This window comes from Theropithecus gelada, chromosome 15 (assembly GCF_003255815.1).
Source record: "Theropithecus gelada isolate Dixy chromosome 15, Tgel_1.0, whole genome shotgun sequence".
In the NCBI taxonomy this organism is placed as follows: domain Eukaryota; kingdom Metazoa; phylum Chordata; class Mammalia; order Primates; family Cercopithecidae; genus Theropithecus; species Theropithecus gelada.
In genome coordinates, this window is record NC_037683.1 from 81,918,617 (window position 1) to 81,946,562 (window position 27,946).

Here is a 27,946-nt window from a genome sequence, read left to right on the forward strand (position 1 = left end):
CTGCCTTTGCCATGTGCAGCAAGAAGGCCTCACCACACCAGATAATGGTGCCTTGATCTTGGACTTCCCAACCTCTAGAACTGTGGGAAATAAATTTCTATTTTTTATAAATTATCTAGTACAAGCAATCCCATTATAAGAGCACAAAATGAAATAACAGGCTTTATGCTGGAAAAGCATTTAAGATAGGTCTTCAGGCAACTTGAAGTATTCTGACAGAGGTGAGAAAGAAGGATTAATCCAGGAAAAATGAATAGCATATAAAAGGACTGGGCAATATACAGCAACAAAACTTAAGGGTATATTTGGAAAATAGGAAATCATTCATCTTGTTAGCAGCATAGAACACATAAGGAATAGTGGGGAGAAACTGTTGGAAAGCTAGGTTGAGACAATTTCCAACCTAAGTCACATTTTAGGAGGTTTTAAAATTCAGACTAAAGAGTTATATCCAGCATAGTTTTCAGGCTCATTCTCACTTGCAGGAAAAATGTGGCCCAGGTTACTTTTCCTTTTTTCCCTTCACACTCTGGCCTTTCCTAGGAAGTGAGTTCTCATGTTTATCTCCCCCACACAATGGCAAGCAGTTGGGGAGAAGGGTTCAGCCCCTCAGCATGGGCAACTTCGTTTTCAGCTTTTGTACTAGAGGATTTCAGAGATTCCAGGGGCCTCCTGCCAAAAACCCGTCTAACGCATGGTATCTGCTGAATGCTGTGTTTGGGATAAATCCCAAGTTCAGGAGAGGGAGGAGAGAGGGAAATTCCTTTTTGACCCTAGGACACAATTAACTCATACCCAGCATCCTGGAATTTGATTACCCATATTGTTATTTTGGCTTGGATAGCTGCAACTGTGGCTCATAGTTATAAAAGTATCCGTTCCTTTAAAATCCAGCCACAGCCTTCAGCTTGATGACCTCCTGACAGTGATTAATTCGAAAGGGTGGGAGCTGGGGAAATCCTTTTCCCTCCCTTCAGACCTGCCAACTTGGCTTTGAACCTACAAGAATGTTTTGGTCAGAGAACATACATCCCCACACCCTGTACCCTCACTCTCACCCTCACCTCTGCCCCATGTTGCGCATTTTATTTGTCATCCATATGCATTCATCTTTGTTGAATTAACTTTGACCCAGGCTTGACTATGTGCTGTCCCAGAAGGCTTCTGTGTGACTTATTCTCTCTTCCTTGAGCTTCTGACGATGAAATTAATGTTTTTCTGACCTTCCATAGTCTTCTGACCATGAAAATAATGTTATTATAAAGGTAAATGAAAATTTACCTTTGCTGTACAGTTTGTGGATGGTTTCTTTCATTGTTCCTACCAGGATGTAAGCATGATTCTATATCTTTCTTAAACCATTGAAAAAGAGAGAAGACAGAATATTTGAAATAACAGCTGACCACCTGAAAAGTGCTTTTCAATACAAACTGGAAGAGGCAGCACACAATTTTTCAGTCCTGAGCACATTCGTTGTATTTGGGGTTTGTGAAAAGCGAGGTGTTCACCTTCCCATGGCAAGAGTTTCTAGATGTTTTTTTCCTTTAGCTGGCCGCAAAGCCAACCTAAAGGAATCATTACTATGTGGCGTATTTTATCCTGTGTTTGTCTTTCTTCCTCTTCTTTCTCAAGACCCTCATTGATCCCACTCTATGGTCATCCCCTGCACTCACAGCCTTTAAATAACTAAATCTTGCTGTTGGTAGCATTTGGTGTTTTTCTCTTTCAGTTGCTAGCATGTGGGGAAGATGAAACTCTTCAGGCCAATGTCTGTGGTATCAGCTCATTCCCTAGCCTGCTTTGAGATCTACATCCCTCATGAAGCACTAAGACATTTGAAGAGACAGGATGGTGTAATGGAATGGAACATGAGGAGAACTAAGCAGATCTGGGTCCCATTTCTAGCACTGCCCCTTACCTCTGTGAGACTTTGAACAAAAACTTGACTTCTCTGAGCCTGAAACTTGACAGCATTGATAAGTTTTGGCTGTTTTTGAATTTTATCTAAGTGGAACAATACAGTGTATATACCTTTGTTACTGACTTCTTTTACTTAATACAGATGCTCTTTAACTTAAGATGATATTGCATCCTGATAAACCCATCTTAAATCAAAAATATCGTTAAGTCAAAAATGCATTTAATGCTGGCAACACAGCACACAGTCTCTGATGTATGATGGTTCAACTTAAGAGTTTTTGACTTTATGATGGTGCAAAAGCGATAGTCATTCAGTAGAAACCACAACCCCACCATAAGTCACAGGAGCTTCTCAACTTATGATGGGATTGTAACTGGATAAACCAATCATAAAGGGGAAAAATTGTAAGTCAAGCCATCATAATCCAGATCCTGTCTGGGTTGTATTTATGAGAGTCATTCAAATTGTTGCATGTGGCCATAGTTTGCACAATAGGATTTGTAGTATTACATTGTATATCACAAATTATTTGTCCATTCTACTTTGATGGACATTAGGATTGTTTCAATTATTACAAATTGTGATTCTATGATCATTCTTGTAAAATCTTATATATACACCCGGTTGAGCAACATTGCACACTGTGTTCCCCAGGAAGCAACTCTGAGAGATATTTGCTTTCAGGAAGTTTATTCCTTTCTGCCTTCACGATCAAAGTTGCATTCAAGATCAAAACTTATGGGGGAGTGAGAAAGGAGGATTGAACACAGAGAAGTTGGATTGAAATGCAGTCACAACAAAGTCCTCAGCCAACCTGTGGGGAGCTCTGGAGCTGAAATGGCCCTCTAGAGTTGTGCAAAATTGGGGCAAGGAGGCCAGGTCTTTATACAACCCTTTATACCAGTCACTGAATGTGGATTAACCCAGGCATGGGAACATGATTTGGGGTGAGACATCGCTCTTTGGCAAAGAATAGGGGCCACATCTGCGAGCTGTCAGCAATCAGCATTCCTAGTAGCTGGTAGGATGCATATTTTAATCCTAAGATGTCTAAAATGTGTGTGTATGTGTGTGTGCACGCGTGTGTCCATTGGGGAGCAGGTGGGTGGGTGTGGTCAGGGTAAATCTGAGCAGCACATCACAGTGTCCACTACGTGTCATTAGTAATTTCTAGGAGTTGAATTTCTGGTTCATAGAATATGGGTAAGTTCATCTTTAGTAGATACTGTTAAACAATGTTGCAAAGTGTTTGTGCCCAAATACCCTCTTAATTTAGATTCTGATATCCCCACGTGGACTCTTTCCAAAAAGATAAAGAAAAATGTATAGAAGTGAAACAAATGTAAAAAATATTCTGTATATTAACTTGATATTTTCTATATGGTGGAGAAAGCAAAATTGAGAACCATTGAAATGGGTTATTTATTATTTTCTAACTTATGACTTGATATCCTGAAATCTGTCAACACTACCCAAATTGTTCTGAAATCTAGCTATGGAATTAGTAGATCCTAAAGACTTCCCCTACTATGCTGAGAAAAAACTGAAAATGAGGTGTATGAATCGACTTTTCTCAAATTTCGTTTTTCAGAGTGGCCAAATCAATGAAGGTCCCTGTATATGAGACCCCAGCTGGATGGAGATTCTTCTCAAATCTGATGGACTCAGGACGGTGCAATCTGTGTGGGGAAGAGAGCTTTGGCACTGGTAGGCTTTGTTGGGTTGATGTTACTGGGGAGGGTGGCTGCAGCCTTTTGTGATCTCAGTTTGGAGACCTGTGAACTTTCTGTGAATTACACAGGAACAGTTAAATAGAGGCAAAAAAGTCAGAAAAACCTAGTAGAGTATGTGTTGTGATATGCTTACCTCTTTTGTCCATTTTGTTTCTTCTTTTTAGAAATTTCTCTTTCTTTAAAAATTTATATTATGGAAATCTTTAAAGTGAATAAGAGTAGAGAGAATATTGCATTGAATCCCCATGTTCCTGTCACTTCCATTTCAACTGTCATAAACTTGTGGTCAGTCTTCCTTTATCTCTACTCTCATCCACAGGGGAATGTTCCTCCCTGATTATTGTGAAGCAATCCTCTGTAGCTTATTGTTTTATCCATAAGTATTTCAAGATGAATCTTTAAATATAAGGGCTCTTGTTCAGAAAAAACACATAACCACAGTACCATTATCACACCTAAAATATTAAAAACATTTTCTTTTTTTACATACTTTAAATATGTCATCCAGTTGTTTTCTGGCTTGTATCATTTCCAAGAAGTTGGATTTAATTTTTATATTTATTCCTCTGTATGTAAAGTACCCCAAAATCTCCTGCCTTTGGCTGACTTCAATTTTTTTTAATCTTTGATTTTCAAAGGTCTTATTATATTAATGATATGTCTAGGGGTGTATGCATGTATGTGTTTAACTCTGTGTGGGGTTCTCTTGAATTCTTGGCTCTGTCATTTGTTGTTGTTCATTAATTTTAGGAAATGCTCAACTATTATTTTTTCAAATATTTCTCCTTCCCCATTCTTCATCTCTTGTCCTTCTGAGGCTCCAATTACACATGTGTTAGATAATTTGTGATGATAAATGAGCTCTTACCTTCATTGTTCTGATTTATTTCTCCCCTTTTTTCTTCTTGTGTTTCAGTTTAGATCATCTCTATTGGAACACCTTTTAGTTCACTGATTCTTTCCTTAGCTGTGTCTAATCTGCTGATGAGCCTGTTGAAGGAAATCTTCATCTCTGATGCTGTTTTTTTTTTTTTTTTAGCATTTATCTTTGACTCTTTTAAAATATTTTTCAGCTCTCTGAAATTCCCCATCTGTTTATGTAATTGTTTATCTTTTTCATTAGCTCATTTAACATATTAGATATGGTTATTTTAAACACCCTGTCTGATAGTTCCAATCTCTGGTTCTTCTCTGACTTTGATTCAGTTGATTGCTTTATCTCTTGACAAGGGTTAGGGTTTTCCTGCTTTTTGTAGATCTCATAATTTTTTACTGAATGCTGAACAATATGTGGATAAGAACAGTAGATATTCAGGTCAATTGTATTTATGCCTAGAAATGGGTACAACTCTTTTTTGGGGCAATTAGTGTGGAAGGTTAAGTTAACCTAGTCAAGCGGTGAACTGGATTTGGGTTTTACTGTTTCTGTTTTAACCTTCAGTGAACCACAGGTTTCAAATTCCCCCAGCAGTGGCATATTTTTACTGGGTACTGGAATTGGGGAAGGGTACTGGAGAGGTTTTTAAGTGGTCCTGTTTCACCCTTAGTTTTCAGTAGCGACTGCAAGTCTGTGACACAAAATAGAGTTCTATCTCCAGGCTCTTAAACCTTCCCTGGTAGCACTGACCTCTGACTAGTGTTGGTGCAGGATTCTGAGCACAAGATTTCATACCCTCTCCCCAGAGGCAGAAGGGTTCTTACTTTTGCCCGTCTCTCAGAGACAATAGATCTTTTTCTGGACCTGGGGATGAGAAGGTTTTCAGCGTGTACACCTAGGAGCGTAAAGCGTTTGTTTCATTTGAGAGAAGGGTTTTGAGGAGCGGAAGGGCTTCATGCTTGTCTCCCAGCGGCAGCTGATCATTGCTTGCATATGTGTACCACCAAGTTTCCCTCTTTGTTCCTAATTTTTTGTGAGGACCCAGTGGAGATCTGTGGAAAATAACTTGAAAATGTGCCCCTTGTACCTGGGACCCCAAATGATTTTAAAGTAACGTGAGAGCCTATACTAGGCCTTTAAGAATTTTTTAAACTCTTACGTGATTTCTTATTATCTGTTTTTTATGGCAGCCTCCTCTTTCTCCTGTGCTTTGCCAGAGCTGAGAGAGTTTTCAGGATCTGTCTCTCCTTGGAGTGGCTTCTCTTTGGAATTCACTTGACTGTCTTGTTATCTCAGATCTCTGAGTTCAAGAAAACTTATCATGTTTGAGATTTCCTGGTCTTTTACCATTGCTAGGATGGGAATAGCTTTCTCTTACTGATTGCCATATCCTAAAGAGAAGTACACAAGTGGAACTCCGAAAGTAATTTCTTAATAATTTCCTCTATCTTCATTTTCCCCCTTTCCGTTAACAGTTTGTTCTAATTGGATCTAAAATATCTTACATTGTAATTGGCTGATACGTCTCTTAAGTCTCTTTTAATCTACATTTCTCTTCTTTACATTTTGCCCTTATTATTTATTCATTGAAGAAACTGGGTCATATTTCCTGTAGAGCTTTAAAATTGCCTTAATTTTGATGCTGCTGTCCTAATTTTCCTTTCTAATTTGCTTAATGTTTGTATAAAGAGAAGCTATTGATTAATATGGTTTTTCTCTGGTTTGCAACTTCCTTAGTTGCAATTATAGTAATTATTAATATAATTATCATATTAATTGTAGTGGATTTTTTCCAAAAATTCTATATTCTCTTGGGATTTTAAAATATACAGTCATATAATCTATGAATAAAATATTTTTCTTGTTTTTCCCCTAATATCTACAACCCTTCCCCTCTCCCTCTCCCTCTGTCTCTTTTTCTTTCCTCAGGTGTACATGTGAATGTTTGTCACACAGGCAAACTCGTGTCACAGGTGTTTGTTGTACAGATTAGTTCATCACCCGGAAATTAAGCCCAGTACCCAATAGTTGTCTTTTCTGCTCCTCTCGCTCCTCCCACCCTCCTCCTCAAGTAGATCCCAGTGTCTGTTGTTTCCTTCTTTTTGTTCATCAGTTCTCATCATTTAGCTCCCACTTATAAGTGAGAACATACATACACCCTTTATTTCATATTCTTATCTTATTTCAGTAGCTATCATCTTCAAAATAATAAGTAATAAAAAGTTAATTTTAGTGGCAATGGATTTAGTATTAATATTTTACCATCTGTTTTGATGATTGCTTTTTAATATTGGTAAAATCTTTATCATGTTTATATAGACTATTGTTCCCATTCCTATTTACTTAGAGTCTTATTAGAAATGACTGCTGGATTTATCAGGTACCTTGTCAGAATCTAGTGATATATTAATATGGTTTTTCTTTTTTGTTATATGAATATAATGAAATATCATAATTGATTTCCTGGTATAAATTTATACTTGAATTTCTGAGAATAAGTCCTATGGGTCCTGCTTAAACAGATTATAACAAATTCACTCTAAATGATCATAATGAGTATTTCAAGTCATGTTGGGCTTCATGAAGGAATTTTTCCTGGGATGTTTTCTCTTCTTACACGAATCAGTTGGACCCTACCAACACTACAATTAATAGTACACGAGAGATGTCACACATTTTTGTTTCCTGGGACAAAAAGAGACCATATCAAGCTTTCTCAGGTACTACTGTCTAAATTCAGGATATGCAGATGGTAGCTCTGCTCTGGACAGCCAAAACTAGTATACCCTTTTTCTGCTGGGGCCCTAACAAATAGAGTGATTTCCTTCCTCTTTGGTGTGCTTAGACCAGTGACTGTAACTCAAAAAATTGGAAATTATATATCGTATACAATAATTCTGTCACTAGTTAGTAAAACAAATCTAGAAACTGGAATGAAAAATGGTAAGTACAGGTTATCCCTTTTCTCTGTCTTTATAAGCATTTATTAAGTGTTTATAATATATTATAGACTTTTAGTTTCCAATTAAAGAGATAAACATTCCATGTGTAAGCCATGTTACGCTTTTAGTAATAAATATTTGCCTATTTCAATTCAATAAACATTTATTCAGTGCTGACACAGTACCAGGCATTGTGTTGGACGGTGTGTAGAATACAAAATGCTCAGCACCACACCCTTCCGAATTTCTGAGCACTTTAGGGCATATAAGAAAGGTGCACTTGGAAGTCCAAGGAGGGAGGATCACTTGAGCCCAGGAGTTTAGGACCAGCCTGGGCAACGAAGTTAAGACCCCATCTCTACAGAAAATAAAAAAAATTAGCCAGGGGGTGGCATGTACATGTAGTCCTAGCTACTTGGGAAGCTGAGGCAGAAGAATCTCTTGAACCCAGGAGTTCCAGGCTGCAGTGAGCTATGATGAGCCATGCCACTCCAGTCTGGGTGACACAGCAAGACACTGTCTAAAAAGAAAGAAAGAGAGAGAGAGAAAGAGAGATGCATAGATGATTCCTCTACAAAGCAGAAACTTTGAAGCACCGCAGCTGAGGAGTAGAAAGTGTGCTATGGGAGAGGACAAAAGGAGAAAGTGCTTTTGGGCTGGAGATTTGAAGCACACTTTATGAGAGATGGAAGTTAAATGAGTGCTTACAGAAGGATTGGGGCAGTGGATGTACACATAGAGAAGAAAGAGCAAGGTCTTGCCAGGGAGTGATGTCCAGGGAGGAATAGAGGTGGGAGAGCAGGGAATATGGGGGCATGTTCATTTCATGCAGTAAAGATCCTGTTTTTGAAATGTTCATGTGTGCATGTAAATATGCGTACATGTGTGTACGGGTATAGCAGGTTGCATGGAAAAATGTATTTATTGTAGGTCTTAGTCAAAAAAGTCTAAATTTAAAGACTGATTCTATAGCAGAGGTCAGCAAACTTTTCTCATAAAGGGCCAGATAGCAAATATTTTAGGCTTTGGGGGCCAAGAGGCCCCCAGATTGTGAGACAAAGGTCTCCATCACAATTACTCAAATCTGTCATTGTAGCACAAAAGCAATTATAGGCAGTACATAAGCAAATGAGCAAGGCTGTGTTTGAATAAAACGTTAATTACAAAAAATTAAGTCTGGATTTGGCCCATGGGCTGTAGTTTGCTGACCTTTGATGTATAGGGTAGGGTAGAGAAGGAAGTTTCAAAAAGTAGTATTGGAAATACAGGTGAGGGGGCAATTCTTGAAGCCCTTTGCCTGTGCATCTTGGATGCTGGGACGTGAGTCAACCGGAAATAGGATGCCACATTCTGCATGGTGGGAGGTCTGCTTACAGGCACGGCAGCAAGCTTTGTTTTTAGACAGCTGTGCCGATTGCAACACATAGGCTGGGCTTGAATGTAGTTTTAAAAGTCTCTCAATTTATAGTTATCTATCATTTTCCTTTAAAGGAGCACAAGAGAGTTTTCAGTGTATAAGGCTTTAAAATACTGCCTTCTCTGCCATTCTGCAGGTTAAAGTGACTTTAGGCTGCTTTGACAGACAAGATAAAGCCCCCAAGCCCAGGACACGGTTAAGTGACGCACTCGTGCCCATGGAGCTTGGAAAAGTTCTCCACTTGAATTAAATTACAGTGGAACAGGTCGGGTGTGGTGGTTCATGCTTGTAATCGCAACACTTTGGGAGGCAGAGGTGGGCAGATCACTTGTGGTCAGGAGTTTGAGACAGCCTGGCCAACATGATGAAACCCCGTCTCTACTAAAAATACAAAAATTAGCCGGGTGTGGTGGCAGACGCCTGTAATCCCAGCTACTTGGGAATCTGAGGCAGGAGAATCACTTGAACCTGGGAGGCAAATGTTGCAGTGAGCTGAGATTGCACCACTGCACTCCAGCCTGGGAGATAGAGTGAGACTATGGCAAAAAAAAAAAAAAAAAAAAAAGAAAAAAAATTATAATGGAACTAAAAGACAGGTCCCTTGCCCTAAAGTGTATGCCACTTTCCACTGTGCTAATTAGTCTCTCCCATGAAAACAATGACTAATTCTCTCTCTCCCGCACTCAGCAGTAAATGCCCCATCGAAGGTCTGAAGGAGTTAGGCCACCCAGCCTTGGAAAGAGAAAGTAGCTTTATTCTGCTCTTGCACTGAGCTTCCTTACTGCACTGAGCTGGCTGTGGCAGGATCACAAGGAAAGATTATTAAAAATGCAGATTTTCCACCCCACCCCCACTTTGAATCCCTGGCAGTGTGGAGCCTGAGAACCTGCATTTTAAATATGGATCCTCAAGTAATTCCCATGTGCAGTCAGGAATAGAAAACATTGCTTAAGGGAAAACCAGTAGTTTTGCTTTTCACGAGAATGAGTAGCAAGAATGTGCTGAGATGCCACACCAGGTTTGGACGTGGCAGTACAAAGGCACAGGAATGTCAGGCTGATGACCCATATTCGAGACCCTTGCCTACTATTTATAGACAAGCCGTGTGGCCTCTCTGACTCTTATTCACAACCTGTAAAAGTCAGCTGATCATAGGCGCTCTCCATCTTGGGATATGGTTTTCAGAATTAAATGGGCTAACTACAGGAGGAAAGATGGAAGATTCTAGCCTCGGTACAGGGGGGGGAACTTCTAAAATTGATCCAAGCTTTCTCAACTGAAGGCTTTTTTCCAGCATGCCTGGGTCATGGAACTGAGTACCAACCAGAAATGTGTAGTTTCATGCCAAGAAAGCTTCAAAATACAGATCTGCCTCAGGCTGAGAATGCTAAGCTTTTGCCCAAGGATAGATTCAAAAGAAGAAAGACATATCCTGAGTGAAAATTTCCCTTGCCAGCATCTTCAGCTCTCAGAACTTGCCAAGGTCATAAGCTGGTGACAGGTGTCAGTGCTGGAACTTCTCTCCCTTGGAAAGCTCCAGGTCCTGGAAAATAAGAAGCCTGCATTTCTTGCTCTATTGAAGAACCAAGGTCACTTAAGAAGACAAGTTATATTTTGTGCTGGGACCAGGTATGCACCCACTTCCTGGGAAGGGTCTCAGAAAACTGCTTTACAAGGGAAAAGGAGACTGTTTTGTCAATCCTCAGACTTAAATAGAAGAAGATTGTTCATCTAAATGGCATTCTGGCTACTCCTCTAAAGTTCCAAATTTGAAGAAATCTGGGCTTGTTCCCATACACAAAAACATACTGTGTTAAAACAGTAACATTAAGATCTGATAAAACAAAAACTTTGAAGTTTTGGGGGGAATTTGTTGAAAATGTTCTATTGGTTTCCATTATTATCGTTAGTTTTCTAAGAAGTCATACCATTTTGGGAATATATAAATTGTCACAGCCCAGAGCTGTGTTAATACTCACAGGTATACTGAAGAATTGTTCTCTTTGTGAATGCCTGGAAGATCTCCAAGCCTGGCTACCATCTTCAGTATTATTATTATTATTACTTTGGAGATGGAGTCTTGCTCTGTTGCCCAGGCTGGAGTGCAGTGGCACTATCTCGGCTCACTGCAACCTCTGCCTCCTGGGTTTAGGCGATTTTCATGCCTCAGCCTCCCAAGTAGCAGGACCACAGGCGTGCGCCATCACCCCTTGGCTAATTTTTGTGTTTTTAGTAGAGACAGGATTTTGCCATGTTGGCCAGGGTGGTCTAAAACTGCTGGCCTCAAGTGATCCACCCACCTTGGCCTCCCAAAGTGCTGGGATTGCAGGCATTAACCACCATGCCGGCCACTATTGCTTTTGACTATGTATTCTTGAAAAACTAATGTCAATAGTCATACAAATTTGCCAACAAAAATCAAGTGATGTAACAATGTTTATTATTTCCAAGTAAGTACTTTGTTGAGTCTTTCACAAAAATAATAGTGTTTTTTTGATAAGCACTTAGTATGTACCTCTTGTATGTATTCATCTCTTTCTAGAAATTTGGAATTGAATCCAGAGCTCCTGGCATTAGCATGAGTTGTCCATACTTGTCACACCAAATTTTTCCACTGTGAACTCTGAGTACAGCCTGGTGCTCTTGAGGTTGACTGTTTTCATATGTGCACAATTTCTAGCACAAGATGAGGCCCCGAGTATATGTGTATTCTGTGTCGCAAGGACTCCTGAGTATCTTTCCAGTCTTCTGAGGTTTGTTGGATGCTTCCATGCATGGATTCCATGCCAATATTGTAAATGCCCTGAAGACAGGGCCCATGTCTATCTTGTTCAGCTCTATTTGTTTGATAAATGTTCGGCCCTAAGTAAATGGTTGTAGGATGGGTGGAAAGATAGAAGGATGAATGGTAGAAGGGAAGGAAGGCTGGAAAGATGAATGGAAGGTAGGTGGGTGGAAGGAAGAAACAAAGAATTTTCATTTTGTCATTTCTTCCTTGCATGACTAGTAGTTATCTTTTTGTCATCCTTAAATGGATGTGTTTCTGAAGATCTGGGTGTTTGGGTATCCCAAGATTTGGGAAGGTTTATAAAACAAAATTGCACAAATATAGACTATTTGGAAAGGGATGGGGAGAAATGTTATGAATGATAAAACTAGAATTATATAAAATATAATTTTTAAATATTCTCAATCATTATAATCGTCAGTACAAACTAATAGCTAACAACATGCTTCTAGGAAGATCTCCCTTCCTGAAACTAGTGTTAATAAACAGATTTTAAAGTATTTATAATTTGTTGTATTAACTTGTTTATTTCTTATGCATGTGGTTGTTGACAATAACAGAAATAGCCATGTTCAACAGTGGGCTAGGTTCCAGCTTTAGTGATCTTTTGTATGCACCAAATTCTTACTGACTTTAGCATAGTCACTTTGTGCTTTATTGTCTTATGGTTTATGTTATTATTCTCCAGTTACTTTGTGAATGAACATTTTATTTCCCCTGAGAGTTGTAGAGTTTGTAACATGTTTAGGGCCACACCTCTTTCTTCATTTATATTTCACATATGAATGATGTATATCCTAACTGAAGATTGGGTTCACAGTAGTGCTGTTGCACAAACACTGAATAAGTTTAACTGTCTTTATTTATACAATTATTACATTTACTATTTTATGTCTTCAAAAGGTAAAATATAGGAAAACTTTAGTCCATTGCCTGTCTGGATGGTTATTCCCTATACATTTGTCTATTTTTGCATCTGCCAACTCTAGTCTCTAGGAGGGAGAAAGAGGCCATATAGCCATGCATTTCAGATTACTGAGGTCCTACTGCACTTCTTTTTCTTGTTTGTGGCCAGTGTGTATAAATTTGGCTGGGTTGCAGATGTGGGTTTAGGAGGCCATGATGACAGCATTATCAGTGCTAGATGAGCAGTTTCTCTGTGGGGCTATTTGAAACAGTCTGAGTGCATGTATGCAGTTCAATCTAGGCTGGGCCAGAGCACAGAGGTGCTATGATTGACATCCCCGTGAGCCTTCTTATAAAGCCAGAAAATTGAAACTCCCTTCTGGATCTTCTGTAAATGATCAACACCTGTGCTGGGAAACAGACCTCTCACTTAGCATTGGAAGAATGTCTCCATTACCTGAGATCCCTTTCTTGGAGTCTCAATGGTCCCAGTTCCATTGATCCTTCTATTAATCCTCCAAGCTGATGAAAAGTGGTAAGAGGGAGTGTTGTGTGACACCTAATTGTGGAGCAGAAACAAAGGAGTGGGGCTTCTGAGACCACATCTGTACTGACCAGAGTATCCTGGGACTGACTGGGACATCATGGCCTCTGGTCAGAGACTGAAGACTTCCAAACCGACTAAGGGGTTCTTTTCGCAGTGTCTAGTAAGGGATTTTTAACAAGGAGAACTGTCCCTTGGGATTTAGATACAATCCCTAAAGTTGTGCTTTGAGGCTTCCCAATCTGCATTCTAGGAGACTACTAGTTACTAGGTGGCCCCACTGAGAACACAGTATAGTGACTGTAGAAGTGACAGGTCTTCAACCTTAAAAGCCACTGGCGAGATTTTTGGTTCAGTGTATGACCTGTCAAGGAACAATTCTTAAACGGGGTGTGGTGGTTTGTGCCTATGTGGGAGGCTAAGGCAGGAGGATTGCCTGAGGCCAGGAGTTCAAGGCCAGCTTGGGCAACATAGCAAGACCCTGTCTCTTTAAAAAAAAAAAAAAAAAAAGAGAGAGAGAGAGACTGGGTGTGGTGGCTCATACCTGTAATCCCAGCACTTTGGGAGGCCAAGGAGGGTGAACTCCTGAGGTCAGGAGTTCAAGACCAGCCTGGCCAACATAGTGAAACCTCATCTCTATTGATAATACAAAAATTAGCCGGGCGTGGTGGCAGTTGCCTGTAATCCCAGCTACTCGGGAGGCTAAGGCAGGAGAATCGCTTGAACCCAGGAGGTGGAGGTTGTGATGAGCCAAGATCATGCCATTGCACTCCAGCCTAGGTGACAGAGTGAGACTCCATCTAAAAGAAAAAGACAACTCAGAGTCCTGTTGTTCCTATCTGCCTTGGTGACAAAAAAAAAAAAAAAAATGAGTTGGGATATATGAGTTAGGAGCACGCTGGTATGCTCTGTGAGGGAAGTGTGCCAGCTGGCTGGCCATGATATGGTTAATGTGCTCCCTGCTCTGAGATAGATGGCTTGATGCCTCCTAAATGATAGACACAATTCCTAGCGCTGCTTGTACTTTATTTTAGAGTCTTCTTCACAATGATGGGGTAGGGACCCTAATGACCCCATTTTATTGATGAAGTCATTGAGGTTTAGGGAGGAATGTCAAGCCGCTGGCCAAGGTCGCACTGGCTGAGCCACAATTCAAACCCTACCTTGCTGGCTTCACAGTATCTGCTGCTGCTATTTTCAGGTCATGCTGATGAGTCATTTCCCACCCTCCCCAGTCCCCTCCTGGTTATTCTTTTGGATGAAGGTGGAAGGAATGCCAGGGAACTTGGGAGAATGGTGTCATGTAAACAGCATGGCATGAGAGGTTAAGGGACCCAGCTTCCATCTTGACTCCCCCTCTCTTGGACAAACAGCTTAGCTTCTCTGTGATTCAATTTCCTCACTACGAGACAACTTTGTTTGAGGGGATGATCTGTAGGTTTCTTCCATCATGATATTTCAGGTTGCTTCTAACTAGCTACCCTTAGTGAGGAGCAAATCTGATGAACTAAATGTACTACATACTAGAGAGGCATTCATTTATTCATTCAATGAACATTTACTGCACACCTTCTATGATCCAGCCCAGGGTAGAGTGAGGAGTAATTTCAGACACAGGCCCTTCCCTCAGGGATTTTATAGGGTGTTGCTGTGGTCAGGATATCAGCCTTGTGTGAAACACTATTTATTATTATTTTACTTATTAAATGTGTTGTGACATAGAATTATTCATTGGGAGCCACATTGCCCACAGCACAGGATGCTGCTGTCTGACTCTTCTGCGCTCACACCTGACACTGACAGACTTACATGTGGGAGAGCTTTGTTCTCTAGTTGATGAACATTGGTACATTTAAGAACATGTTTTTAAGCATAGAAAGGTGACTTTTTTTTTCAGTGAGTCTTGCTTTTTCCCTGATATTAAAGATCTGAACGTAAGTGGTTTGAGAAATGAAAATCAATCTATCAGTGTACCGATCGATCTATCTCCATCGCAATTCTGTAGCATGTTCTCAAATCTCAGGTCCACCCAAAAAGAGTGGCCCCACTTCAACCTCATAACTCCACTATTTTTCGAAGACAAAGTTTTGTCTTGAGTAGCTGAAAAAGGATGAAAAGAATTTCACTGCAAATTAATGAAAACCATTTCTAAATGAAAAAATGTAAACTGGAGAAATAAAGGGAAAATTTGCAGCTTGTCCTTTAGAAAGCCTGCCCCAGCTCTCACCACACAGGATGCTTTACCTGCTTTCTTGCAACTCCTGAGGGCCACAGCATTGCTGGGATAATCCAGTGGCAGTTGTCCATAGGCTTTGGAGCCAAATTGCCCAGCTTGGAACCCTCTTTTTACCACTTAGTAGCTGTGTGACCTCATACAGATGACCTAAGCTCAATCTCTTATTTGTAAAAGGGGGCTATCAAATTGTGGAAATTAAATAATAGATGCATAAAATCCCCTAGCACAGTGCCTGGTGCCTTGCTGTTTTCTTCTTAGAATGGAATTTATCCTCTTTGTAATTGTGCTTCAAAAATAATCAGGAACCTCGTTGAGTGAGTGGCCTTTCTTATTGTATGACCAACAATCCTGGTTTGTCCAGGACTAAGAAGTTCTGTGGGATATGGGACTTTATGTGCTAAAAGTGGGAAAATCCCATGTAAACCAGGATGAGCTGGTCATTCCAAAGCTGGCAAGGTCCTCAGTTTTCCAGGTGAAAATGGCAAGGAGAGACCTTGATACTGAAGCTGACTCCAGTGAGAACCCTCATGTTAGCAAGGCCAGAGCCGTGCATTAAATGGGAGACCAATGGCTGCTTTCCCTTAGCACCACATTCAAGTAAAAAGAGGAAGAGGCCTAACTCACTACCCTCAGGCAATCTGCCCCAAACATGAGACTGCATACGATCGGTGCCTTTCTGCTGAAGCGAGTGGCTCTCAAGCCTGGCTGCCTGTGAAAATCACCCAAGGAGTTTTTAAAAAAGCAATACCAATGCCTGGGCCCCATCATTAAAAGTTTTTATTTTATTGGTTCAGGGTGAGACCTGAGAGTTGGTATTTTTTAAAAGTTCCTTAGGTGATTCTAATGTGCAGTGCAGACTTGAAAATTGTTAACCTATGTTACAACTTGGAGTTGGCAACAGGTGCAAATTGACTTACATTTTTCCTAATTGACAAATTTAGAATTTCCTTATCTGAGTTTCAGCTGTAGTGGCTTGATCTGTTAGTAATGCATGTGATGCTTTATTGAGCTGTGTCCACACTGGTGTTTCCATGTGAAGAAAACACCTTTAAGATGATTGAGCATTGTCTTTATTTTTCCTTTTCTTTTGTGAGGGCAATATACTTACTAGTGTACTGCCTAGTTCACGTAGCATGGTTTTGAAGATTGAGAAAATTCAAAGTTTAATTTGAGTGGAGGGGGAACAGTGATATTTCTCTAGGAAAAAAAAAAAAAAAACGGCCTTCTTTTTTTGTACCAGTTTTTGTTGGAGTTATGGCAGAGAAGAGCTGAGCGCCCTCTTTCTGGTGTGTGGGTGGAAATGGCTGCTTCTCAGGGCTGCTCAGAATAAGGTTGCATGGGCTTTGGGCCGGGCTACATTGGATAAGAAAGGCAAGGTGAGTGGTACTTACAGCTTTGGAAATATGGGTACATTCTCCCTGCAATGTCCTGAGCCAGGCAGCAAGCTTCAAAAATTGTGCTGGTGTTATTCAGTGCTAAAAAATCATGCACTCTCAAGCCATAAAAAGACATGAAGGAACCATAAATGCATATTGTTAAGCAAAAGAAGACAATCAGAAAAAAAATACATACTAGATGAGCCCAACTATATGACTCTAGAAAAGGCATGTTTTAAATGTGAATTTCTATGCACCATTGACAACTTTATTTATTTTTATTTTTATTTTTATTTTTTGAGATGGAGTTTCACTCTTGTTGCCCAGGCTGAAGTGCATTGGTGTGATCTCAGCTCATTGCAACCTCTACCTTCTGGGTTCAAATTATTCTCTTGCCTCAACCTCCCAAGTAGCTGGGATTACATGTGTCTGCCGCCATGCCCGGCTAATTTTTTTTTTTTTTTGTATTTTTAGTAGAGACGAGGTTTCACCATGTTGGCCAGGCTGGTCTCAAACTCCTGATCTCAGGTGATTCACCCACCTCAACCTCCCAAAGTGCTGTGATTATAGGTGTGAGCCACCGTGCCCGGCCAACAACTTTAAAATTTTATTTTTTTCTTATGAAATAACACATTGTTGTGAAAATATTTAAAAGGAAAGAAAGGAAAAACATCTGCAGTTCTACCACTTCAGAGATAATATCCATGTTAACAGTTTGGTGAATATTCTTCTGTTTACCTGTGCACACACATATACACATATTTTTTATAAAAATATACTGAATATTCTTTTTTAGTAAACTGATTTTTCATTTATTAAAATGGAATGAACAATTACCAATTGGATACAATGTTTTCTATTTGAGTGATAAGTACACTAAAAGCCACTAGGCAATATATCCATGAACTTGTACCTCCTGAAACTATAAAAATAAAATAAAATAAAAAGAATTGAATAAACATGGTTTTCTGTCTTACCAAAGATTCTTACTTATTTTTTCTACACACAAGGTTTTGAATAAATTTTGTACAATGATCCTATTGTTCAACAATTAAGCCTGGGCAACATAGTGAGACCCCACCTCTAAAAAAGTAAATAAATAAATTAGCCAGGCATGGTGGTGTGCACCTAGAGTCCCAGCTACTAGAGACACTGAGGTGGGAGGATCACTTGAGCCTGGGAGGTCGAGGCTGCAGTGAACCATGATCGAACCCCTGCACTCCAGCCCAGGTGACAGCAAGACCCTATCTCAGAAAAATAAAACAACAATATTTTTCCAATTTTTCTTTATCCTTGTATCTACTTCATTGAATGTCCTATGACTTAAGGTTAAGAAATAAAATAGCTGGGTTGAAAGCTGAATGATATTTTTAAAGACTATTGATCATTATTGCCAAGTTAACTCTTCCCCCGTCCAACCTTTGCTAACCTGACAGGCCCCAGATGGTATCCCATTTTACATACTTTTCTTCGACCACAATGAGGGTGAACTTTTGTTCCAATGTTGACTGTTAGTATTTTCCTCTGAAAATTGCATGCTTGTGCCCTTTCATGCCATTGTCCATTGAGGTTTCTCTTTTTCTTATTGACTTATGAAAACATTTAAAAATATCCAGCCTATTATCCCTGTTATATATATAGCATGAACATTTCTACTCCCATTTTTACTCTGTTTATAGTGGGATTTTAGAAAACTGTTTGATGCCTTTGTGCTTTTCTGGCATTTCTTATTTAATCTGCCTGTCGCTGATACAGCATTAGCGTTCACTTGCCTGAAAGGCTTTTTAAAAGGAGAGTTATAGCCCCCAAACCCACTCCAAAGTACACTATAATCATCCAGTGAAAACATCTGTGTAATTGAAGCATCATTAATGTCTCTGTCCCAAATTCAAAGAACTCTAAAGGGCATTGTTAATTTTACTTCATCATCAGCCCCTTATTAACCTTGGCAAATGTTTAACTTGGAGGCAAGGATATTCAAGCCAACTCACAATTTACTATGCAATTGGCTACAAATGTTGAGGTGGGTTTTTTTTGTTTATCCAACTAAAAGAACTTTATGTCCCTCTAGCACTAAATTATGACATCTTATCTCACAGATTTAACAGCATCTAATGGTTCTATCTCTAGGTAATGTAATCCAGCTGGAGTTCGAAGGTACGCAAAGCCCACGTTTTAGAACAAAAGGGTATTTTTCTCTAGCCAGTAAATAAAAGTGATTTTTTTTTTTCAGCTATAAAAGGACAAAAGGTTTTGAAATGATCCCACTGGGCAGGGTTTCCTAGACTTGTTTTTTGGCAGTTGGCCATGGAGCTAACTCAGTCTTCCAAACTTCTTCCATTTTTGTAGCAGTGTGAAGAATTCACTGGATGAGACTAAAGACACTTCATGGTGTGATGATTAATGCCCAGGGTCCTGTTAACCCAGAGTCAACCACAACTGGACATCCAGGAGTGCCATTAACAGACCCTTGATCAGTGTGTAGGAAGAACTAAAAACCTGATCCTTTCTCTTATTGATTTTAGTACCTTCATGGCCACCCTCACATTTGCATGTTTTCCTTATTGAGAAAAAATGTTTAACATTTAACACCATAAATGTCACAAGCACGATAAATGGTCTGTAGCTTTAGTTAGAAGTTGTCAAAGATGTTTGACTTAAGTATTGTTTGATCCCATTTTCAGGGGTTAAACAGCTCTGTGGCATTGGGTCTCCCTTGTCGGTTTTCATATTTTCTACGTACGTTTCATAGTTCTGAAACCCAAGAGCACTGTGGTCCATTCTCATTGCCCTGCTGCAAGAAGGTCCACCCCATGGACCCAGTCCTGTTTCTTAAGATGTTACTATTGCTAGAGTTAGAGGATAAAATTACATGAATAACCAAGAACAATTTCTGAAAGTGTGTATTGAGGAATCAGCACCTTGCGGTAATGCACACAGCTTTATTAAAATCACTAACAAGATCAACAGCAAAAATGTGTGATATCCCAGTCACTGTTCTAAACATCTAGGCATATTTGCTTGCTTAATCCTGACAGTAACCCCATGGGGTCGGGGCTGTTATTGTCCATAGGTTACAGATCAGTACTGCAAACAAAGCTAAATGACTGAGCCAGGATTAGAACATGAGAAATTTAACTCTAGAGCTTGTCCTCTTAACTTGATTAAGTTGATAAAACAATGCTGCAAAATGGGTGATGGGGTCCCCATTTTACAAATGAGAAGCTGAGGCTCAGGGGAATTAATGACTTTGTAATAACTTTCCACACATCTGTGAGGTAGCAATTTGGCTGAAGCCCTAATTCTAAAGCTTTCGCCAGAATACCACATGCCTCGCAATACAACACATTTCTTTACATTCAGGGCTTTATTCACTTCAGAAAGAGCTTATAATTGGCTAACAGATACCTAAATGGGCCTGTGACACACTCTTCTGGGTTCTCATTGCATAGGAAGCTGGTCATTTAGACTGCAGTCTTCATTTGTGTGCATGATGCAATAAGAACTGCTTCTAACTCTTTCTGTATGAATAGCTGTGGGATTTAGCTTCTCTATTCATTCCTACCTCAGGAACTTTGCTTTTTCTGTGCCCTAGCTTGGAATACATCATCCCCAGATCTTGGCGTGGCTGACTCCTTCTCAGGTGTCAGCTCAGCTGCCATTACCTTAGAGGGGGCAAACCCTAACTATCTGTATTAATCTCCTAGGGCTGTCATAACAAATCACCACCAACTGGGTGGCTTAAAGCAGTACAAATGTATTCTCTTATAGTTCTGGAGGCCAGAAGTCTAAAACCAAGGTGTTGGCAGGACCACACTTCCTTGGAAGGCTATAGGGGAGGATTCCCCTTGCCTCTTTCAGTTTCTGGTGGTTCCACACGTTCCATGACTTGTGGTGGCATAACTGTAATCTCTGCCTCCATCTGCATATAGCTTGCCCTTCTGTATTTCTCCTCTTCTGTGTCTTCTCCTCTTCTTATAAGAACATTTATCATTGTATTTAGGTGCTACCTGGATAATCCAGATGAGATTGAGATAATCTCACCTCAAGATTCCTAACTGAATTATATCTGCAAAGAGTATTTCCCAAAATAAGGTCACATTCACAGGTTCCAGGGGGACATATCTGTTGGGTGGGGGACCGCCAGCCCACCTTAGGTAAAGCAGCTTTTGGTGCTGTTATGCTCTGTGACATCATCACCTCTTGATTTTCTTCAAAGCACTTATCCTTATTTGATACATCTTGTTCTCTTATCTACTTTTCTTTGCCTTTCTCCACCTAACTCCATCTACTTGGATTCAAACTTTATGAGTAAAGAACTATCTTATTCACTGCTTAACCCCAAGATGTAGAACAATGCTTGATATATTGTAGCGGTCACCAAATATTTACTGAATAAATGAATAATCTCATTGGGCTAATGAGATGTCAACTTGGCTCTCTGATTCCTTCAGAATCCAAGTTTTACTTTTTGTTATTTTATTTGAATTTCAGTTGCATATTTTTCAGAAATGCAAATGTATCAGGAGACACATATTTAACATAATGGATAAATAGATCCAATCATTTAAATAAGGACATTAAATCATCAAATAAGGACAAGTGCTTTGAAGAAAATAAAGAGGTGATGATGTCTACATAACACTCAATCGCTAACTGGCCTTCTTAGTTCATTTAGCTTTTGCTTTGCTCCCAGAAATGAATCCTCAGTAGAATTTTTCTTTCACCCTTAGGCTCTGACCACCTCCGAGAGAAGGATGGCCTGTGGGCTGTCTTGGTCTGGCTCTCCATTATTGCTGCCCGGAAGCAGAGTGTGGAGGAAATTGTCCGAGATCACTGGGCCAAATTTGGCCGCCACTACTATTGCAGGTGAGGAGAAGGGGAAGGGTCTCTGTATGGACCCTGAAGAAATACTCCTAGAACAAGTTTCTAAAACGAATGGGCTAGAACCTTACAAGGAGGCATCTTCCCAGAAGATCTGAGGAACACAGAGGCTGGAGCTGAATCACCCCTTATAGATGATTGGGGATAGTGTCAAAGGCTACCAAGCTGGAAGGCACCAATTTCCTTTCTCCTCATGACATCACTCTGTAATCTTTTCATCAATGCTTATAAGGTAGATGTCCATCTCAAGACGAACTCTGAACTGCAGAGCTTTGAAAAGTTATCTGGTTACTATCATGGCTGTGAGAGTCATGCAGTCAAACCAGAGGCATTTCTTGTTGGTTTTCCATCCATATTTATCAAGTAAAAAAGGCAGACACAGAAGCTGTGACAGGTTGGGGTGCTTTCATAATCCTCTCTCTACCTCTGTCTTACCTCCTCACCAATAATCAGGTTCAATGTCCAAGATGCCTGAGCTGGCACCCTTTGAAGGAACCTCATGGTTCAAGAGCCCCAGATATTGCTAAAGTTTTATCCTCATGAAAAGAGGTACAGGCCAGGTATGGTGGCTCATGCCTGTAATCCCAGCACTTTGGGAGACCGAGGCAGGTGGATCACCTGAGGTCAGGAGTTTGAGACCAGCCTGACCAACATGGTGAAACTCTTCTTTACTAAAAATACAAAAAGTAGCTGGGTTTGGTGGTGCCCACCTGTAGCTACTCGGGAGGCTGAGGCAGGAGAATCGCTTGAACCTGGGAGGCGGAGGTTGTAGTGAGTGGAGGTCGTACCACTCACTGCACTACAGCCTGGGCAACAGAGTGAGACTCCATCTCAAAAACAACAAAAAACAAAACAAATAAACAAAAAAACAGGGGAAAAGAAGTACAGAAAAGGAAACCATTATTTTGGAAGGAAGGAAAGGAAAGATCAGTGGGTAGGAACTTAGGGTTGGGGGTCTATGTCACTTTCCTGTTGTTTAAGTAAATGAAAGTAAGAGTATTCTGGAAGTGTGGTTACTTGCTAGGAGTATGAACCTAGGTATGCTAGATGTGTGTACATAACAAGAACCAAGCCATGGGTTAGGAAGAGGGAGTAGGAAACGATGTTAACTGTAAAGATCTTGGAGGTGGGGCAAGGGAATCCTTGGATAGTCTCAGAGACTCTGTATTAAAAACAGAAAGATTGTGACTCATTTTGCTTTGTTTATGAATAGTTAACTACTTTGAATGTTTGGTTGTGTTTCAAGAGCTCAAGGGACAGAAAGAGAGCTTTAGGCTTCCCTTATAAGGTGATTATTTCTTCTGTTAAGAAGCCTTTTACTTAGATGTGTATCAGAGAATAAGGAAGTCCATGATTGTGCTCGTTAAATCAAAGAGATTGCAATCTTCTGGGAGATGTAGACAACAATGATACCATATTCTTAGTTCCCATTTAGTCAAGAAAGCTGGGGATGTGATAGCTTGCAAAACACCTCAAATTATTCAGTGTATCATAAAAAATGAATTCTCAGGACAGGTAGAAACTTGGTTTACTCATCATTATTTCTAACAAGTACCAAAACCCCCTGATTCGTGTGTGTGTGTTTTTTTCCTGGCATACCAAGGGTTAATTGGCAGATGACATTCTTCAGTTGCATGAAGCTGTTCCAAAAAGTCCAACATGACAAAATATATTATGATTGACAACCTCTGGCCTAGTGAGATCGCTTTGAATCAGAGATGTGTTCCTCATAATTTGTGGAATGATTATCTAGGTTTCTGCTGGTGTCTTGAATAATCGGTGTTATGATAACTGTATTTATAATGTAGTTTATTTTTTGTGGCCAAGAGCTTACACGATAATTACTTCTTCATAACAAATACCATATTAGAGAATAATATGCGATAGATTTAATTTCTTCTAGGACATTGAGTTATGTTTCAGATTTCTGTCCAAAAAGATCACAGAGATAAAGAAAAAGGGAGGAGAAATACATAGAATGAAAGGTAAACATTTCCTTCAACCCCCAGCGAATGACAAATTAAAAGGTGCTTGGGAAATGTAATTATTCCTTGCTTGACAATTTTCTTGGCAAGCTGAAAATAACAAAACAATTTCACTTTAACTAATACTGAGCCTGAATATCTGAGAAAATCTTCCAGATTGTTTTCCTTGTATGAGTAGACTCCAGAAGGAATCCTCCATTTCAGGGTTTCTTCCTTGAAAGTGTGTTGTTATTGGTGGTTGTCAGATGGGGATTTGGGGGTGGAAGGCAGTGCTAGATCCTGCTTGTATATGAAGGTGAACGTTTGAGCAAACGAATCTGATGATTCTCAACCCTAGACTGAATGTGATCAATCATACTAGTGGATTTTTTTCAACTCCTGAATCTCTTTCAATGCCTCTCTATCTCCTGTTAGACTCTCTTCTCCTGTCTTCCTGCCCCTTTCTCCTTTGTTAGGTCTCTATCTTCCCCAAATGTCTACCTTTAAAGTCACTGCAGTCTCAGAATATATGCACTGCTGAAAAAGAATGTTCTGAGGGAGTTTCCTTTTTTATCCGTCTGAGGCTGAGAAAAAAACACCTTGTGTAGGAGGAAGAGAAGAAAAGAAAGGGATATAGGTGCGGGGGACCCATTGCTAGACATGGTATTCTTCCATATTTTGCATCTTGGCTAATATGCTGATGTTTACTGGATGTCTTAAAAGATTTTAAGTGGAAAAAAGTAGTAACAACTATTTAGAGCTTCCTTCTTCCAGTTCACTCTGAGAACTCACATCCTTTTTTCTATGCTACAGGAAGCCCAAATGTAAGATCCTCCACAGTGACTTGGGTGAGCTGCCCCTCCTATGGCTTCCTTCTTAAACAGACACTCCTAGGTGTGCCATTAGGTCTCAGCCAAGACCATCTGACATTGTGAAAGATAGTTTCTTTATGGTAGTGATGGCAAATAAAAGTAGTTAGCTTTTTTAAGCACCAGTGCCTGGCACTGTGCCAACTCTTGGTATACATCACCATATTTTAAACCCCACAATGACAAATGCAATTGGTATTATTTTTAGTCTTTTTTTTTTTTTTCTAATTGACTTCCAGTCCCATTGTTACATTTGCTACTCTTGGCTAGGAGGTCTTTTTTGAATGGAACAATTGTGACATGTCTTCCAAGTTTCCAAGAGTTCTATAGCATGCTCAGTTCCCCTTCTCCCTTTCTTTTTACCTTGTTTTCTCTCTCTTTCCTTCCTTCCATTTCTCCCATTTTTCATTCCATTCTACTTACATAAAACTTACTATGTACCAGAAGTAGCAGAGAACAAGACAGCTAAGGTGTCTGTCCTCCTGGAGCTCACATTCTGGTGGCCAAAGACAGATAATGAATAGATAAACAAATATAAAAACAAGATACATACAGTTTGGGGTAACTACCAAAAGAAAATATAAAGGGCGATGAGAGAAGAAGACAGAGTGGGGAAGCTGCCTTAAACAGATGGTCAGAGAAGGTCACATTCTAATGGTGACAATGGGTTTGAAAATGGAAGAAGAGAATGAGCCTGGTATTTGAAGAGCTGGCAGAAGAATGTACAAGGTAGAGGGAACACACAGCAAGTGCAAAGCGCCCAGAGGCAGGAATGGGTGCAATGTCAATGCGCACTGGAGAAGAGGCCAGTGTGGCTGGAGTCAGTGAACAAGGGTAAAAAGACAGAACAAAGTCGTGTCAAAGAGGTGGGCAAGGGCAGATCCTACAGTGCCTGATAGACCGAGGTTAAGGTGTTGAGTTTTGTTCTCAATGTGATAGGAATTTATAGAGGGATTTAATAGAAAGTGGCATGATCTGATTTTTACAAGATTACTCTGGCCACTGTATGGGGAATGGATTGTAAGGGTCAGATGGAGGAGGGGAGATCAGTTGAAGGTGCATTTCTGTACTGTCCTTCCCTGAAAACAGAACCAATGATTAGATGACTGTAAGCGGGCCACCCAGTTGCTGGTTCTCTGATTTGGTTTCTGTTCCTCCTGTGTCCTCACCAGGTTTGACTATGAGGGGTTGGATCCCAAGACGACATATTATATCATGAGGGACCTGGAGGCCCTGGTCACAGACAAATCCTTCATTGGCCAGCAGTTTGCTGTGGGGAGCCATGTCTACAGTGTGGCGAAGACGGATAGCTTTGAATACGTGGACCCTGTGGATGGCACTGTGACCAAGAAACAGGTACTTTCCAGGAAATCACTAAGACAGGTTATCAGGCAGAACCAGTGGCCAAAATGTCCTAGAACTGGAGAGGTCCTTAGGGATGATCTAAGATGACCTCATTTTATAGATGAGAGCTCTGCAGCCAGGAAAGAAGAAAGCCCTTGATGAAGGACACCTAACAAGTTAGTGCACAGGGTAGATTAGAACACCGGCCTTCTCTGGCCAGGCGCAGTAACTCATACTTGTTATCCCAGCATTTTGGGAGGCCAAGGTGGGAGGATCACTTTTGAGCTCAGGAGTTCGAGACCACCTTGGGCAACAAAGTGAGACCCCATCTCTACCAAAAAAATAAAAAATAAAAATAGCTGGGCATGGTGGCACACACTTGTAGTTCCAGCCACTTGGGAGGCTGAGGTGGGAGGATCACTTGAGCCCAGGTGGTTGAGTCTGCAGTGAGTCATGATCACACCACTGTACTTCAGTGTAGGAGACAGAGTGAGACCATGTCTCAAACACACACACACACATACACATACGCACAAAAAAACAAACAAACAACAACAACAACAAAATAACATGAGTACTCTATGTCCAGTATTCTTTCCACTTGGTAATGGATAGACCAATATGTCAAATAAATACAGACCCAATATTTCCTTCTGAAATGTTTGTAGCTGCAGGTGCTTGTATGTGGTGGCCATTATTGGTGACGGATTCAGAAAAGTTACCAAGAACTAAAGATCCCTGTCCTTGGGCCCCTACGTACAGGGATATTTTACTTTCTATTACCTTATGTCACTAAAAAAAATCACAGGAGCTTAGCTGGGTGGGTTTGGTACCCAGAAAACCCAAAAGGAAGACATGTGGTTCAGACTGAGCATCATAGATAAGTAGGTAAATCAACTGCAGCTTCTATTAAGGTCTTGTCTTTATGAATTGTGTAAGCAAAGTTGATAGCTACTATGATTATTTCTCTTCTCAGTTTGGTTTATTTACTGGCCATAGCAAATATTGCCCCTTCTGGAAGCACATGTTAATGTTTACAGTCTAAATAACATACCTTGAGCAATGTTAAGAGAAATTCCATTCTAAAATTTCCAAATTCTTATCTTTTTATATATTCTTCATAAGTACAGAGTGTTAAGTCAAAGCTGCAGATATTTTGGGACTACGTACAATGGCAGTTACTGCTATTTTAATTTGACTAGTATTTCCTATGTCCTCCTTGTCCTACGGTCCCTTGACTTGCAGATACTCCAAAGTCTAATGCCTCTTGTTACTATCTTGGTATTCTCTTTCTGATTAGCTTAGTTCTCTCTCTGGTTAGCTTAGATGATCTTTCATCTCTATCAAAACACCAGTCCTTCATTATAGAAGCCCTTCCCTGACCCAACAAATTGATTACAACCCCGCTTTGAAAATACACAGGGCAGTAGAGAAAATAGTGGGTAAGAATTTAGAAAACTCAGAATAAAATTCTACCCCTACTGCTTAGTAGTGTGTGGCTTTGGGAAAGTTGCTTGATTTGAGCCATAGTTTCTTCCTCATCTGTAAAATACCTATTTCACAGAATTGCTTTAGAAATGAAATGAAATAAAATACCCAAAAGCTCCTAGCTATCTTTTATGTATGGGGTGCACAATATATCTTTTGTTGTGTTTTGTTTCACTCAAGGAAGGTTGCTTGTAGACTGGACTGAATTCACTCTGAAATAACACCAAGGAATCAGTCCTTGGAGATGTGAAGTCAGGAGCTCAGCTGGCATCTTTGAGCCCCTGTGCCCTGGATAGATCTTTTCCAGTTTTGGACCACATTCCCACTTCCATTTTACAAACTTTTCTTAGATCCAAGTCTCATTTTGATGTAGAATTCAAGAGATATAAAATAATGTGTTTTTTAAAGTATCCTTGGGATATTTTTGCTCACTGACAAGGAAGGCTTAGAAACCATTCCTTTGAGGGAGTGGTCTAATCTGCACTCAGTTATGGATTTTATCTACTTGCAAGAAGCTTGTCTGTTGAGCTTATTTGTTTTGCTGTTAATCCAGTATTCCTCTACCTTATCTCTTCCTCAGTGTACTCAGTGTTTGGATACCTTTTCCTTGGATTTTCTTTAACTGTTCACATCAGGCCAATTCCTCAACTGGATCTC

General features: G+C 40.1%; 1 protein-coding gene across 1 annotated transcript in view; it reads left to right on the plus strand.

Annotated features, from left to right (window-relative positions):
* PGM5 (phosphoglucomutase 5) overlaps nt 1–27,946 on the plus strand; it is a 189,196-nt gene that overhangs the window by 103,659 nt on the left and 57,591 nt on the right. The window contains exons 7-9 of the mRNA XM_025359939.1: nt 3,513–3,628; nt 21,474–21,609; nt 25,630–25,813. Of these exons, the coding sequence (XP_025215724.1) occupies nt 3,513–3,628; nt 21,474–21,609; nt 25,630–25,813 (436 nt within the window). The remainder of the gene's footprint in view (nt 1–3,512; nt 3,629–21,473; nt 21,610–25,629; nt 25,814–27,946) is intronic.